Here is a 14306-nt window from a genome sequence, read left to right as displayed (position 1 = left end):
CCCTGCCCCGCTCCAATCTCCTAGCTACAGTCATAAACGTACACTCGAAGTAAAATTAATATAGTTCCGGGGCGCCTGGGTGACTCAGTCTGTTAAGCGTCTGCCTTCGTCTCGGGTCATGATCCCAGGGTTCTGGGATCCAGCTCTCCATGGGACTCCCTGCCCTGCTTCTCCCTCTCCCTCTGCTGCTCCCCCTGCCTGTGCGCGCTCTCTCACTCTCTCTCAAGTAAATAAATAAAAGCTTTTTAAAAAAGATTTTATTTATTTGTTTGTCAGAGAGAGAGCACGCACAAGCCGGGCTCCTTGCTGGGCGGGCAGCCTGCTTCTCCCTCTCCCTCTCCTTCTGCCTGCCTCTCCACCTGCTTGTGCTCGATCAATAAATGAATAAAATCTTGGAGGAAAAAAAATTTTAAAAAACCTAAATACACCAATAACACAATTTTTTAAATGGACAGTAGACAGATATATGAATGGCCAACAAATATATGACACCATTGGTCATTGCGGAAAATACAAATTAAGACCACAATATCACTATACTAGGGGTCAGGGGGAGGAGGACATGCGAACAGGCACAGGAACCATCTGCGGAACTGGGTACTTCTACTAAGACTCACTGAACTGTACACTTCAAGTGAATGAATGGTTAGGCATGTAAATTAAACTCCAACAAATTTTTAAAAATTTAAAAGCCTGTAATCCAAATTATTTAGTAAAAATTAAATTTTTTGGTTATAAAGGCCAATATTTGGGGGCGCCTGGGTAGCTCAGCTGGTTGAGTATCTGCCTTCAGCTCAGGTCATGATCCCAGGATCCTGGGATCCAGCCCTGTATCAGGCTCCCTGCTCAGCGGGGAGTCTGCTTCTCTCTGCCTCTGCCCCTCCCCCCACTCGTGCTCTCTCTCAAATAAATGAGTAACATCTTTTTTTAGATCTCAGATCTTTTTTTTTTTTCCCAAAGATGTTACTCATTTATTTGAGAGAGGGCGAGAGTGACAGAGAGAGAGAGAGGACAAGGGGGTTCAGGGGCAGAAGGAGAGGGAGAAGCGGGCTCTCCACTGGGCAGGGAGCCTCATGGGCTCTCCATCCCAGGACCCTGGGACCATGACCTGAGCCAAAGGCAGACGTCCAACCAACGGAGCCACCCAGGCACCCAATAAATAAAATCTTTTTAAAAAAGAAATAAAGGCAAATATTTTGATGCTAATTGGTTTTGCCAGATGGGAAAAATATTTAGCTCTTCTCTGGGGACAGGTGTTTTTTCAATCTGATGGATCTCTTGAATAAAATTCCTTTAAGGTCAGATAAATAAATATGTCTGTACAGCTCTATTGGTTTAAACTGGAGCCCAACTTTTGTTCCACTTGCTGTGGTTTGTGACATGAAAACTATATGTGGAATTTCTTGGGGAAAAAAAAATAGTTCACCTATGACAAGTGCCACAAAAAAGACATCTGGCCTATGGGTATGACGAGGACCTGATAACAGGGCCATTGGACTGGGTCAAGGAGGTTGAGAGTCTCACTGAGGAAGTGGTCCTTGAGCTCAGATATGGGGGAGGGGCAAGCGCTGACCTCCCAGGAGGCAGAGGAAGGCTTGTGCAAAGGCCCTGCCACAGAAGGAAGCAGAATGAGCACAAGAATCTGAAAGGAGGGCAGTGTGGAGAACAGGGAGGGGAGGGACGCCAGCCAGGCAGTAGGCAGAGGCCGGCCTGGGCCTGGGCCTAGCCCATGTTAGGGATTTCCTTCATTTTAAAATCTGACTTGCGGGGCGCCTGGGTGGCTCAGTCGGTGAAGCATCCGACTCCTGATTTTGGCTCAGGTAATGATCTCAGGGTCGTGGGTCTGGCTCTGTGCTCAGCAGGGAGTCTGCTTGAGATTCTCTTTCTCTCCCTCTGCGCCTCCCTGCCCTGTGTGTGCACACTCTCTCAAATAAATAGCTCTTTAAAAAAATAAATAAAAATAAACTCCAATTTGCATCTGAGAAGATCCCTCTGGCTGCACTGTGCTTGGACTGAGGGGTCAGAGAGGCAGCAGCAGGCGGCTGGGGCACTGGGCCAGCCTTCAGGCAGCGGCGGCTGGCACCAGGGTGGGATGGAGGGAAGTGAACCCCTTTTAGAGACACCAGGGGCAGTTGAGTTGGGTGGGTGATGGAGCAGATATGGGGGTTAAGAGGCATCAGACACCAAGCTAGGGATCCTTGAGAACAAGATACAGTATTTGTTTCCAAGGAGCCTACAGTCTAGTAGGGGCGACAGAGACCTATGGGCGGAAGAGTGTGCTGAGCCAGACCCCTGCCCCGGGCTGAGATGGGACGCGCACAAGAGAACATGGCCAGTACCGGGTGGGGGGGGGTGTTACGGAAGGAAGGACAAGGGTCGGGAGACAGGAGGCTGTGCGGCTATGGGAAAAAGGCAGAATTGCACTTTCCTCCTCCAAGTGTGGCCAGCGCCCTCGTCACGACACCTGGGAGCTCGTTGGACACGCAGCATCTCGGGCCCTGTGGCTGAGCGCTGACCCCGCGTGTGCGTTTTCACAAGCTCCCCGGCTCACGTGTGTTCAAGGGTGAGAAGCGCTGGTCTTGTCGTAGGTCAGGCGCACCTGGCTTCCGTCTGGCTCTGCATTCGGTGGCAGTGAGGTCTGGGGCAGGCGCGCTACCCTAAGCTTCTGCTCCGCTTCTGAGAATGGGAATGACTCCACCACTTACCCCGTAGGAGCGGTAAGGATGAATGAGATCGTGAAAAGTCCCGAGTTTGGTATGTGGCACAGAGCAGGGCCCCCTCTAGCTTTGAAGGTTTTTAATTAGGAGAGTTTTTGTTTGCTCTGTCTTGATTTTTTTCAGGAGAGTTCAAGAAGACCACCCAATGAGGCACCTGGCTGGCTTGTCAGTAAGGAACGCGCGACTCTCGATCACGCAGTTGTGAGTTCAAGCCCCACACTGGGTGTAGAGATGACTTAAAAATAAAATCTTTAGGGCGCCTGGGTGGCTCAGTCAGTTAAGCGTCTGCCTTCAGCTCACGTCATGATCTCAGGGTCCTGGGATCGAGTCCCTGCATCGGCTCCCTGCTCAGCGGGGAGCCTGCTTCTCCCTCTCCCTCTGCCTGCCTCTCCGCCCACTTGTGCGTGCTCTCTCTCAGTCAAATAAATAAAATCTTTAAAAAAAAACCAAAAATAACAAAAGACCACCTGACAAGTGATCCTTTGATCAAAAAGATGATCTCTCTCATCATAGAAGAAATGCAAATTCTTTTAAAATGAGTAGTCTTTCCCATCTCCTCCCCAGATTAAGTGCTGGCGAAAAAGAACCCGGAGTCTTCTCGCACTTGAGGTCCAGTCACTTTGGTCAGCAATCTGGCAGGTACTGAAGAGAGAGCAGACAGGGACATGCGTGTTCAGTGACCGGTGATTCCACTCCTGGATATAAACCTGAGAGAATCGCAGCTGGGGTCACTACAATGCTGCTTGCGATAGACACATCCTGGGGCTAGAACTGGGTTGGGTTCCCAGGGACAGAAATCCTCAAAGAGCAGTGATTTTAAACAGGATGGAAGTTCCCCTTCCCGTGAAAGCCTGGAGGTCAGCAGTGCAGGGTTGGTGGGACCCGGGCTCCTTCTCTCCTTGTCCTGTCCCATGTGGCTTCCTTTCCCAAGGTCATCTCGTGTCAGCGGCAGGAAGAAAGCGAAAGAGAGGGGCTCACACTTGCCCACTTTGGGAAACATCCCGCAGGGCGCATCCCTCTCCCCCTTCCACCCGTGAGGCTACACTGGCACCTGGCTACAACAGAGGCTGCCAAGTGCTGTCCTCACCATGAAGTCTCTGCATTTTGCTAAAACCAGGGGTCCTGTTAGCCTGGAAGGAGGAAGAATGGATGCAAGGGGCCATAGCGGGAGTCCCGTGAGGACCACGAAGACAGAAATCCTCAAGTAGACACGAGTTGAATGTACTCCCGTTTATTTTGTTGAAACTGAATACACAATTTTAACGTGTGCAAACTTATTAATGGATGTAAAAGATCCGGGGAAAAAATGAGAGTTATACCATATTGTGGATTATTTAAATGTTATAGAGGCTTCTTTCTGTTTCTCTCACATTATAAGGTCAAAGGAAGGCCATATTCCAACAAAAGGTTTTAGAAGGTGAAATACTTTTGCCAAAATTATACCACATATCAGTGGAAAATTAATGGCTTTATTAGTAGACAGCACTTGAGAAGACTGGCTCATTCTGGGTTGGAAAATAAAACTTGGATCTCTTAGCAGCCGGTGCAGCCCGGAATCAACCAAGGAGAACCAATGTTCATCACACACAAGAGACACCAGCCAACGTGCATACCAGGCTGTGCTGGCTGGACTTCAGCCCTAGTCAGTGGCCGAAATGTGAAAGGACAAACTGAGAAGCTAACAGCAGAAAACATAAACCATCTAAACTACTTTTAAATAAGAAAACGAAAAGCAACAAATGATAGGACAAAACAGTTCACCCATCTACATTAAAATTGAGAATTTTTCTTCGGTGAAGGGCACCCCTAAATAACCCAACACGAGTGCCACCCTGAGAGCTGTTTGCAACCGGCAGGGCAGTGCACAGAAAGGGATCCCCAAAGGCTGCTTGGTGGATGAAGAAATCCCCCCAATTACTGGTGATCAGATGAATGGACATTGAAACACGCCCCCACTTTCCACCCAACAGACTGGAAAAAATGAGAAAGCAGGGCAGCAACAAGTGCTGGTGAGGATGAGGAGAAACGGAGACCCCCGAAGGGGAGGCTCAATGACTAATCGAAAGAAGAATTCGGTAGAACCATAGGAAATTAACCAGCCTGACCCATCATCCCATCCTGGGTACCCATGACGGAGAACCTTCCACGCGAGCACGGAAGGGGATCCACGGAAGCTGTCCCTCAGGGCCTTGTTTACGAGCCCAGGAGCTGGAGGCAGCCCGCTGTCCAAACATGTGGGACGTAGCCAGAGCCCACGAGGAACACCGCAGAGCGGTCCGGCATCAAACCGGAAGAAGCAGCAACACGTGTTGCGTGACAGAGGAGACAGCCCAAGGTCTGCCGCCGAGTAAGACCACATGTCACGGGGTTTAGTCCCACACGCAACAGCGCACCTGACAAGGACACACTCCTGTTCAGAGACGTGTCATCCACACAGTAAAACAGGCACTCGGGATGGCAGGAAGAAAACAGGAAAAGAAAGCCGTGAGACCAGAGAAGCCTTTCGTGGACTAGCGTCCTGAGATCTAGACAAAAACGCTCAGTGTGTTTGATTGCGCCTTAAACAACACACGTGCGTCAGGAAGGTGGGCTCTGACGGGCGCAGGGGTGAGGAAGACACGCAAGGCTGAGAATCCACTCTGTCCTGCAAAAGCGTAACCCACCGCCTGCCTGGCTTAAGTGTGTGTGTGTGTGTGTGTGTGTGTGTGTGTGTGTGTGTGTGAGAGAGAGAGAGAGACTCGTGCAGCTTGTGCTTCAAGCAAACGTCATCCGCTCCCCCCACCCAGGGCCACTGCTGGTCTTACGCACGGCAGAACCCCCAGGCCTGGAATCCACACCCACACCCCACGTACTTCTACTTGCTCTAAATATGAGCGGTTTCGTACAACAGACATTTTGAGGAAGGAAAGGCTGCGCGTGAGGGATACCTTCTCTGTGTCCCAAGGGGGTCGCAAACGTAGTGTACCAGGTGGATGGAGCCACAGTCCACCCGGGGCGACAACAACCACCACACAACTAAGCAGGTTACTAACGGTGAGAAACCAGGGTCAATGGGAAAGGGGTGCGGGGGAGGGTCAAAGGTCACTGCTCGATTTTGCGTCAGCTTAAGGATAAGCCCACATAGGGCCAAAAGGGGCAGCTGTTCTCCCCAAGTCCAGGCTGAGCCTCCAAACAGGGAGTGGGGTTTCAGCCCCAGACCTCGATGAGGTCCCCGGATTCCATGCCCAGGTCAGCAGGCAGCTCCTTGCCTGACAGCTTTGTCCCATCAAAGAAGAAGGAGAGCTTGTGGCCTGACAGTCCCATGGCCTCCTCGTAGCGGGACATGAGGGTCTTGAGAGGAGAATCCTGGACAGAGAGGAAAAAAGTAAAGGTAAGGATTTGAACAGAGGGGGTGGTGCCTGGCTGGTTCAGTTAGAAGAGCCTACAAGTCGTGATCTCGGGGTTTTGAGTTTGAGCCCCACACTGGGTGTAGAGATTACTTAAAAACAAGTCTTAAGGGGCGCCTGGGTGGGTAAGTCAGTTAAGGGTCCAACTCTCGAGTTTCAGCTCAGGTCACGACCTCAGGGTTGTGGGATTAAGCCCCATATCAGGCTCCACAGTTGGCGTGAAGTCTGCTTGTCCCTGTCCCTCTACCCCTCCTGCCCCTCTCTTTCTCAAATAAACAAATAAAAATATTTAACAATTGTTTTAAAAAAAATACAAGAAAATCTTACAAAAAAAAAAAAGAATTTGAAAGGAAGGGCTTAGAACTTGTAGAGATGGACAGAGGACTCAGGACAGAGGGGACAAGGGGACAAGTACAGTCAGAGCCCACGAGGAAAAGGCGATTGGACACAGAGGCCAGCACAGCCGGCTCCTCTCTACGGGACTGGGCCACAGAGCCAAGGCTCAGGATGTAGGTCAGACAAGTTCCGCAAGCCCCCAGTTCCTCACGTCCCAGTGCAGGCATCTGTCACTGTGATCAGACAGCCCAGACCCCAGCGTGGAATGAGGATGACCTGAGCTGGAGGCCAGGCTCGCCCACTCAACTGACACTTGACCTTGGGCAAGCATTATGTATCCTTTGTGGTCCCGAGCGCTGGTAAGTGCGAGTGGGACCTTGTTTGGAAAGAGGGCCTTTGCAGATGTAATCGGGTTAAGAGGAGGGCACACACTCGATGAAGGTGGGCCCCAATGACTGGTGTCCTTGCAAGAAGACACACGCACAGAGACACAGGGACGACACCACGTGACCACAGACGCAGAGACTGGGGTGACGCAGCGGCAGGCCACGGAGAGCGCCGTGGACCGGTGGCCATCTCCAGAAGCCAGGCCGAAGCCAGGAAGGGCTCTACCCGGGGTCTCAGAGGGAGGATGGCCCTGCGGACACCCCGGTTTCCGACTCCCCGTCTCCAAGCCCGTGAGGGAATGCGCGGTCCGTGGTACTTTGTTACAGCAGCCTTAGGAAACGACTCCTGCAAATTATCCCCCTTCTCCAGACCCTATGAGTTAAAGGAGGGCTACAACCGCGGTTTCCACCTAACTCGGCTGTGAAACTCACCAAGCCCCTGACTATGAATTCTCTCTAGCACGGGGACCGCCGCTTAGAAGCTCGGCGCTGTTACTCTGACAGGTTTCACTGTCACAAGGGGCCTTTCCATTTTGCCCAGAAGGAGGAGTCAGGAGACTAGAGCAGAGGTTCCCGGCGCAAAGGGGAGGGAAGTTGAACAATGGGCTTCTGCGGGTCTCTAGGATGGGCGGGAACCCGAACCGCTCAGGACCAGGGGGCAGCCCCCTCGGTTAACTGACGGGAGAGACAGGATGGCAGAGGAAAGAGTGAGGGGCATGGACGGCCATGCCTCCCACTCCACTCACGGGAGACAGCGAGACTTCCAGCGACTGGTGTTTCTCCTTTCCCTGCACCCGTAGCTGGAGCAGTCGCGACATCTCCGAGGCCTCGGGCGAACTTGCGAGCACCACGCAGTCTGTGGGAAGGAGGATCAGGAAGCCAGGCCTAAGCAGGGCCTGGAAGCGGGGCCAACTTCTTTCCCTTCATCCCTCCCTGCAGCAAAGGCCTCCTCAAGGCTCCACCTCCCTGCCTGCCTCTCACCGATGATGTCGGCCACTCCGAGCTTTAGGGTCCTGGGAGTGGCAGTAGGGGACAGCTCTGTCTCTCCGAAGAGCAAGAGGATCCTGCTTGGGGACACCCCGAGATGGGTGGCCATGTGGTCCACCACACGCTGTAGGGGCTCCGACTGGCGAGGGGACAAGAAGCAAAGAAGGCCACCTCCTGACGTGCCCCGCCCGACCCACCACCTCCGACGCATTGCCGGCCTTTGCTACTGGCTGAGCTCCTCAGTCATGAGTTCCATAGATTTCCCTGGCGAAGTACAGAATAAAGTCATGTCAACATGGGGTTCAGGGAAGTAACACAAAGAACTGAAATAGCTGTGGATCAGGAGGAAAAAGGGCAATGGTGGGGACAGCAGCAAAGTAGACCTCACGTGCCCCATGTGACAAGCCAGATGTTCTCCGCACTCCCGGACAGGTGCAGCTACGTCTCCCCATGTGAGAGAAGCCAGGCGCCTGGTCCTTCTTAGGAAATCACTCATTGCAAGGGGTGGCAACGAGTTCCTATGTTTTAAAAGCATTCTACAGGTGCGCCTGGGTGGCTCAGTCGGTTAGGTGTCTGCCTTCACCTCGGGCCATGATCCCAGGGTCCTGGGATCGAGCCCCACATGGGACTCTCTGCTCAGCGGGGAGCCTGCTTCCCCGCCTGCCCTTCCCTAGTTCGTGTGCGTGCATGTGCTCTCTCTCCCATTCTCTCATAAATAAATAAATAAATCCCTTTTAAAAAATAAATAGGTAAAAGCATTTACATCTACAGGGCAAAAGAAGCAAGATGCACTGGCTAAAGCCGTGGGCTGCACGTTCGCAGTGTCTGGCTTAGTTGTTTCCCTGGTGCACGGTTATGGCTCAACAAATGGTCATTTCTGTTATCACTCTTGTTTCGGCATCAGGCTCATCCCTACAAAAATGGTCCTTTCCACCAGGAAGCTGGGGGAGCTCAGAAGGCCTGAGTGACACCTGTGTGTGGACCGCAGTTAGAGCAAGCACTCGTGGGAAGCACAGGGCTCGTGGGAAGCACAGGGCCCGAGGGAAGGGAAGAAGGAGGAGGCTACCAAGCCAAGCCTCTCCAGATGCTTCGTGGAGCGCTGAAGGCTGGGTGGGCAGTCTGCCGGAGAAGGGAGAGTGAGGAAAAGACCATCAGAACAGAGGGAAGAACGAACCCAAGGCACAGGGGGCCTCAAGGAGCGCTGGCAGGATGGGCAAAGCGGGACACCGTGCTTTCTGTCCACACACCACGCTCGCTCCACAGGCAGCTCTGGGGACCCTTCTCCCACAGCCCCTTCAGGCACTTGCCATTCTGACGGGCAGTCTGACCACATCAGCCCGGCACCGGATTTTCAGCGGGAAGAGTCGGGGGCTCTCTGGAAGGATGGGACCCTCCACCAGGACCACCTCGTCCTCTTGGTTCTGGTGATCCTGGCCCTGGCGCTGCTTGGGACTCAGGCAGGAACGGAGATCTTGGAGGCGCTTGCTCACCTCCCTGGGGTGCAGAAAGGACTGTGGGTCAGGCAGCATGGGCCACCCGCCAAACTGCCCCTCTCTACCCCAGTGAGCTCCCTGCCCTTGGCACCTTAACTTCCGGAGTGCCCGAGTGTGTTTTCTGCTTTTGGTCCTCGGCAGAGGCGAAGGCAAAGGAGAGGTGTCTTGAAACCTGCAAAGAGGAGAGAGGGCTGGGACGCAGGAAGAGGACGGGACCCCAGCCCCACACCTCTCCTCATGAGCTAGGGACCGCTGGGGACCAAGAGGGGGAGCTGGATAATCAAGAGGGAGCACCTTCCAGCGACATCATCTTGTGGACAGGGGGAAGTAAAGTCAGGGAAAATCTGAAGCATCATTTTTATACTTACATGACCCAAATATTAGCGAGGAAAATGCCTAACATTCATTCACTCATTTGTTTGTTTGTTTGTTTATTTATTTATTTTAAATGCCTAATGTTTAAGGTAAGTCACTTCCCAGGTGAATATCTGATAACGTCCAACAGACACCAAGTACTTACTATATGCCAAGTGTCAACTCTTAATCTACTCAAAAATATTGACACAGGTGCCATCATTATCCCCATTTTCCAGAAAAGGACAGAGAACCACAGAGACAGTTAAAGAGACAGGTAGCTGGATTGGAAGCACAAGGGCCGTCTCCACAGCCACTACCCTGTCAGACACGGAGATGAAACATCCCACTCCTTTGGGTGGTCTCCTCCCAAGAACTTCATTCCTCACCTGACCCTGGAGACGCCCTCCACTCCCTCCAAGCCTCCTCCTTACCCGAGGATCCTGCCCCTCTCTGGCCACCCCTCCGGCTCCCTTTCTGCTCTGGCGGCCTCAGTGCTCCCGCCTCACTCACAGAAACACGTCCTTTGTCTTCTCTTCTGCATCCTTACTCCTCAGCTTCTTCTTCCAAGGAGAATCTGGAAACGGGACATCCTCCGCATGGGGACTGCTAGAATCTGCCACATCTGCATCTGGGGACAGAGGAGGAAAAGTACAAGGAGTCAGCTAAGGGAGGGCCGCAAGAGGCCAAGCAGAAGCACGCCAGGGGCTTCACAGGGTCCCAAGAAAGGAGGAGACCAAGGTCCCAAAGCGTGCACACGCACACACACACACAACCACGAAATACTGCTGGGGCAGTGCTGGACGGGCATGAGTCACAGGGAAATGCCTGTTGCAGAGAAAAGGATGAACTGTGGTCTGACAGAACAGGAGTGTCTGAGCCTCGTGCTAAGGCACAAGCTGGCGTGGCAAGTGTGGACAATCACCGAGCGGCCCGCTCCCACTAATTACGATTAACGTAATCTCTTCTCATTTTTTTTTTGATCACCTGTACCCCACAAATAAAAAGTACACACAAACTAGGAAATACGCATTTACTTAATACACGTGTACCCCTTATTACACATGTATGTACTACTTCAAACCAGATGTTGGCAAAGGATTTCAAAAAAAAAAAAGTTCCTCTTGGGGCGCCGGAGTGGCTCAGTCGGTTAAGCATCTGCCTTAGGCTCAGGTCATGATCCTGGGGTCCTAGGATGGAGCCCCACATTGGGCTCCCTGGTCAGCAGGGAGCCTGCTTCTCCCTCCCCCTCCATGTGCTCGCTCTCTCTCTCTCTCTCTCTCTCAAATAAATAAATCTTAAAAAACAAAAACAAACAAACAAAAGTTCCTCTTATTTCTTTCCTGTACCCTATTGGATAGGCAGAGAAATACTATGCGAGCGTGGGGTAGGAGGTGGCCTGGCACAGGGAGGGAATGAAGTAGAGGTAAGTACGGGCCCTCAAAGCCCGTATTTCTCAAATTTCATCCATGTGAGCATCCCTATTGCATTCTGCCACCCATGCCTCTGTAATATTTAATATCTTTCTTCAAATCCCTCATTGTAACTAAAATTCCTTACAACAGGGAACTAGAGATTTATTCTAGAATATAGAGGCTCTTTTCCATTTGTTTGCCACCAACAAAGGATCATCAGTAACCATAAAAATAAATATAAATACCGCAAAAACAAAGCAATGATAATAAATGCTAGATCAGTGGTTCTCCACCAGAGGCAATTTCGCCTCCCAAGGGACGTGCGGCAATGTCTCAAGACAATTTCTGTTGTCACCATGAGGGGGGGAGGGGGTTGGAGTGTGTGATCCTGGCCTCTGGTGGGTAGAGGTCAGAATGCTGCTGAACGTCCCACCGTGCACAGGACAGCTCCACACGAAGAATCACTCAGTCCAAATGTCAGTAGTGTCGAGGCTGAGTAACCCTGTCCTCGATAAATGTGGCAGCTGCTAGAGACCCGAGATTCTGCCTTTCCGACAAGCTCCCGGGAGATGCCCAGCACTACTGGGCCTACGTGCAAGGGGGCAGAGGGACCTTTGCACTTCTACGCTCCAGGAACCGTCCGAAACCATATATATAGCCCAAGAGAGGGCTCTCTATGTGTTCTCTTTAATTAACTCTCACCAAAATCCTCCGACATAGGCCCACCGTTATCCCCATTTTCCCGATGACAAAACTGAAACATTAAGAGCTAAACCTGCCCAAAGTCACACAGCTAGTGACGAAAGGGTAGAGCTAAGATTCAAACCCAGGCCAGCTGGTTCCTAAATCAGATCTTCCTACCATACAGGGTAGAAGTCTCATTCCAAGGTCTACATTTGCCCCCTGGATCACTTCCTTATTAAACTTGATTCCTACTCACTGCCTTTGGGTGGTTTGCAAAAACCGCATCACTGGGGGAGGACCAAGGCCGGCACCCCTGATAAGATTCAAAGAACACCATGCTGGCTCCAGAATGTTCCCAAGGAACTTGTTGCAGATGTACCAAGATGTTACAGATTCTCAATAGCTCCTCCTCCCAGGTCCCAAATCTCTGGGGATGGCCTAGAAATCTGTAGATTAGCACACTCTTGTGCCTAGCAGGTGGTGGGAAGGGTGGTTTGGCAGCATATCCCATGCCTCCTGGTTAACGCTCCATCTCAATTCAGGACTGGAGCTTTTTTCCGGCTGGGATGCAGGAGTCACCCCTACCATGCCTTCCCCTAAGCCTCAGGGAACAACGGACCACAGGGATGTAAACTCCAGGAAGCTTCCTCAGAGAGGCCAGCACTGGGCACCTCTCCCTGGAAGCCCTCCCCTACCTTCCTCAGGCTCTTCAGGACACAGTTTCAGGAGGGACTGGTGATCTGGGATGAGATGAAGGCTGCTTTTCACCTGTGAAGACAAAAGCGAATCAGTCCCAAGTCCTCCCTCCACTGAAAGGGAAAACAAGATGACTCTTCCCTTCTTCCAGCTCCCAAGTCCAAGTCCTCTCTGGGGGAGTCAGGAGCCCAGCTTCCCCAAGATCCAAAACTGGATTTCCCTTACTACTACATCCCATTTCCCCCAAGGCATTCTGAGGATGCAAGTTTAGTTCTTCTTTTACCCTCTTACTAGGTTGCTAGCCATCCTGCTATCTCAGAATCCTGGGAAATCGCAGATACCTAGCTCACCCTACCACCTGGAGTCCCCAGTCTTCTCTTAACTTCCATGACGCCAGCTTCCTGAATCCTTAGCAATGGGCCCCAACCTCAAAACCCAACACGCCCCAAATCCCAGTCCCAGGTCCTGCCAGTCCCTCTCTGAACCATCAGGGATCCCGGCCCCTAAGCCAATCCCTCTGCTCCCGACACTCCAGCTCCCCGGAATCACAAACTCCCAACACACTCCAAACCTCTTCACCTCTCCCATCTTCAGAAACCCTACATCTCTCTGCCCCACCCCCTGCTCCATTTAGTCCCCCAAAACCAACCCCAGAAGCCTAAAATCAGCAGTCGCCCGACCCAGCCCTTCTGCTCTAGCCCTCCCGGGGCCCCGGCTGCACCTTCCCGGAATACACCGGAACAACGGGTGCCTCCCCCGGATCCAGCAGCCGCCGCCGCCGCCGCCTGACCGGGGCCCGCGGGGCTCCGGCGGGCGGTGCGTCCGCCCCTTCGCTGTCACTGTCGCTGTCGTCCCGGGGGGCGGCCGGCACTGGAGGCTCCGGGAGAGGGACCGCGAACGAGTCCGCAGCGCCGCGCGCCGTTGCGACCTCCAGAATATCCTCATCGCTGTCGCTGACCAAGTCCACAAACTCCGAGTCCAGGGTGCGCGGGGCTGGAGACCGCGGGACGAGAGGACGCCGGCCCCGGCCGCCCCGGGCCCCGCGACCTCCCCGGCCGACACCGCCGCCCCGAGGCCGGCGGCCCCGTTTCCTCACCGGCTCCGCCATGGCATACACCCGCCGACCACAGTCCCCGCCTCTAGACGTCTCGCCCGGCCCCCTCCAGAGACTTCCGCCAGTCATTGGGTGAACCGTCTGCTAGTCAACACCTCTCCCCACCTACAGTCTCTGGGTCCTCCTCCCTGCCTTCTCATTGGTCGGTGCTCCCGCCCATCAAGCATCCACCACTGAAACCAAGGCGCCAAAGATTCCAACCAGTTTTGGTGCAATCAGCCTGGGTTTCGATTCGTTACAGCTCACCCATTGGCCGGATTCCACCTTCCTGACCAGCCCACTCTAGGCCCTCCCATTAGACATCTGTGTTCCGGGTCTGTGGAGGCATCCTGGGAATTGTAGTCCTTAAGCCCTCAGACTACAAAGTGGAGGAAGGCGGACTCCCGAATAGCTTTTATTTTATTTATTTATCTACTATCGTTTTTTTAAAGTCATTTCTACACCCAGATTGGGGTTCGAGCCACAATCCTGAGACCACGAATCACCGGCTCTACCGACTGAGCCAGCCAGGCACCCCTCAGAATTGCTTTTTAGAAACTGCGGAATTAGGAGCACCTGGGTGCGTGGGGCCTCTGACTCTTGATTCTTGACTCTTGACCTCAGCTCCTGTCTTGATCTTGGGGTCTTGATCTCGGGGTGGTGGGTTCCGGGGCGGTGGGCTCCACAGTGGAAACTTAAAACACTTAAAACTTAAAAACAAGCAAACAAAACAAAAACAAAAACAAAACCCACTGTGGA

The 14306-nt window shown here is 52.8% G+C and overlaps 1 protein-coding gene across 1 annotated transcript; it reads right to left on the bottom strand.

Annotated features, from left to right (window-relative positions):
• Positions 1-3932: 3932 nt before the first annotated feature.
• Positions 3933-13583, bottom strand: NFATC2IP (nuclear factor of activated T cells 2 interacting protein). The gene is made up of 8 exons (XM_045785883.2): positions 13176-13583; positions 12454-12526; positions 10173-10290; positions 9397-9477; positions 9120-9306; positions 7807-7951; positions 7572-7681; positions 3933-6062 (listed from the first exon to the last, which is right to left on the bottom strand). The coding sequence occupies exons 1-8, from the start codon at positions 13560-13562 to the stop codon at positions 5904-5906; spliced, it is 1260 nt and encodes a 419-aa protein (XP_045641839.1). The 5' UTR covers positions 13563-13583; the 3' UTR covers positions 3933-5903.
• Positions 13584-14306: the final 723 nt, after the last annotated feature.

Source organism: Ursus americanus, chromosome 2 (genome assembly GCF_024610735.1).
Source record: "Ursus americanus isolate L20-20 chromosome 2, mUrsAme1.1.p, whole genome shotgun sequence".
Lineage (NCBI taxonomy): Eukaryota > Metazoa > Chordata > Mammalia > Carnivora > Ursidae > Ursus > Ursus americanus.
The sequence above is the reverse complement of the archived record's forward strand: the minus strand, read 5'-3'. Positions and strand labels throughout refer to the sequence as shown.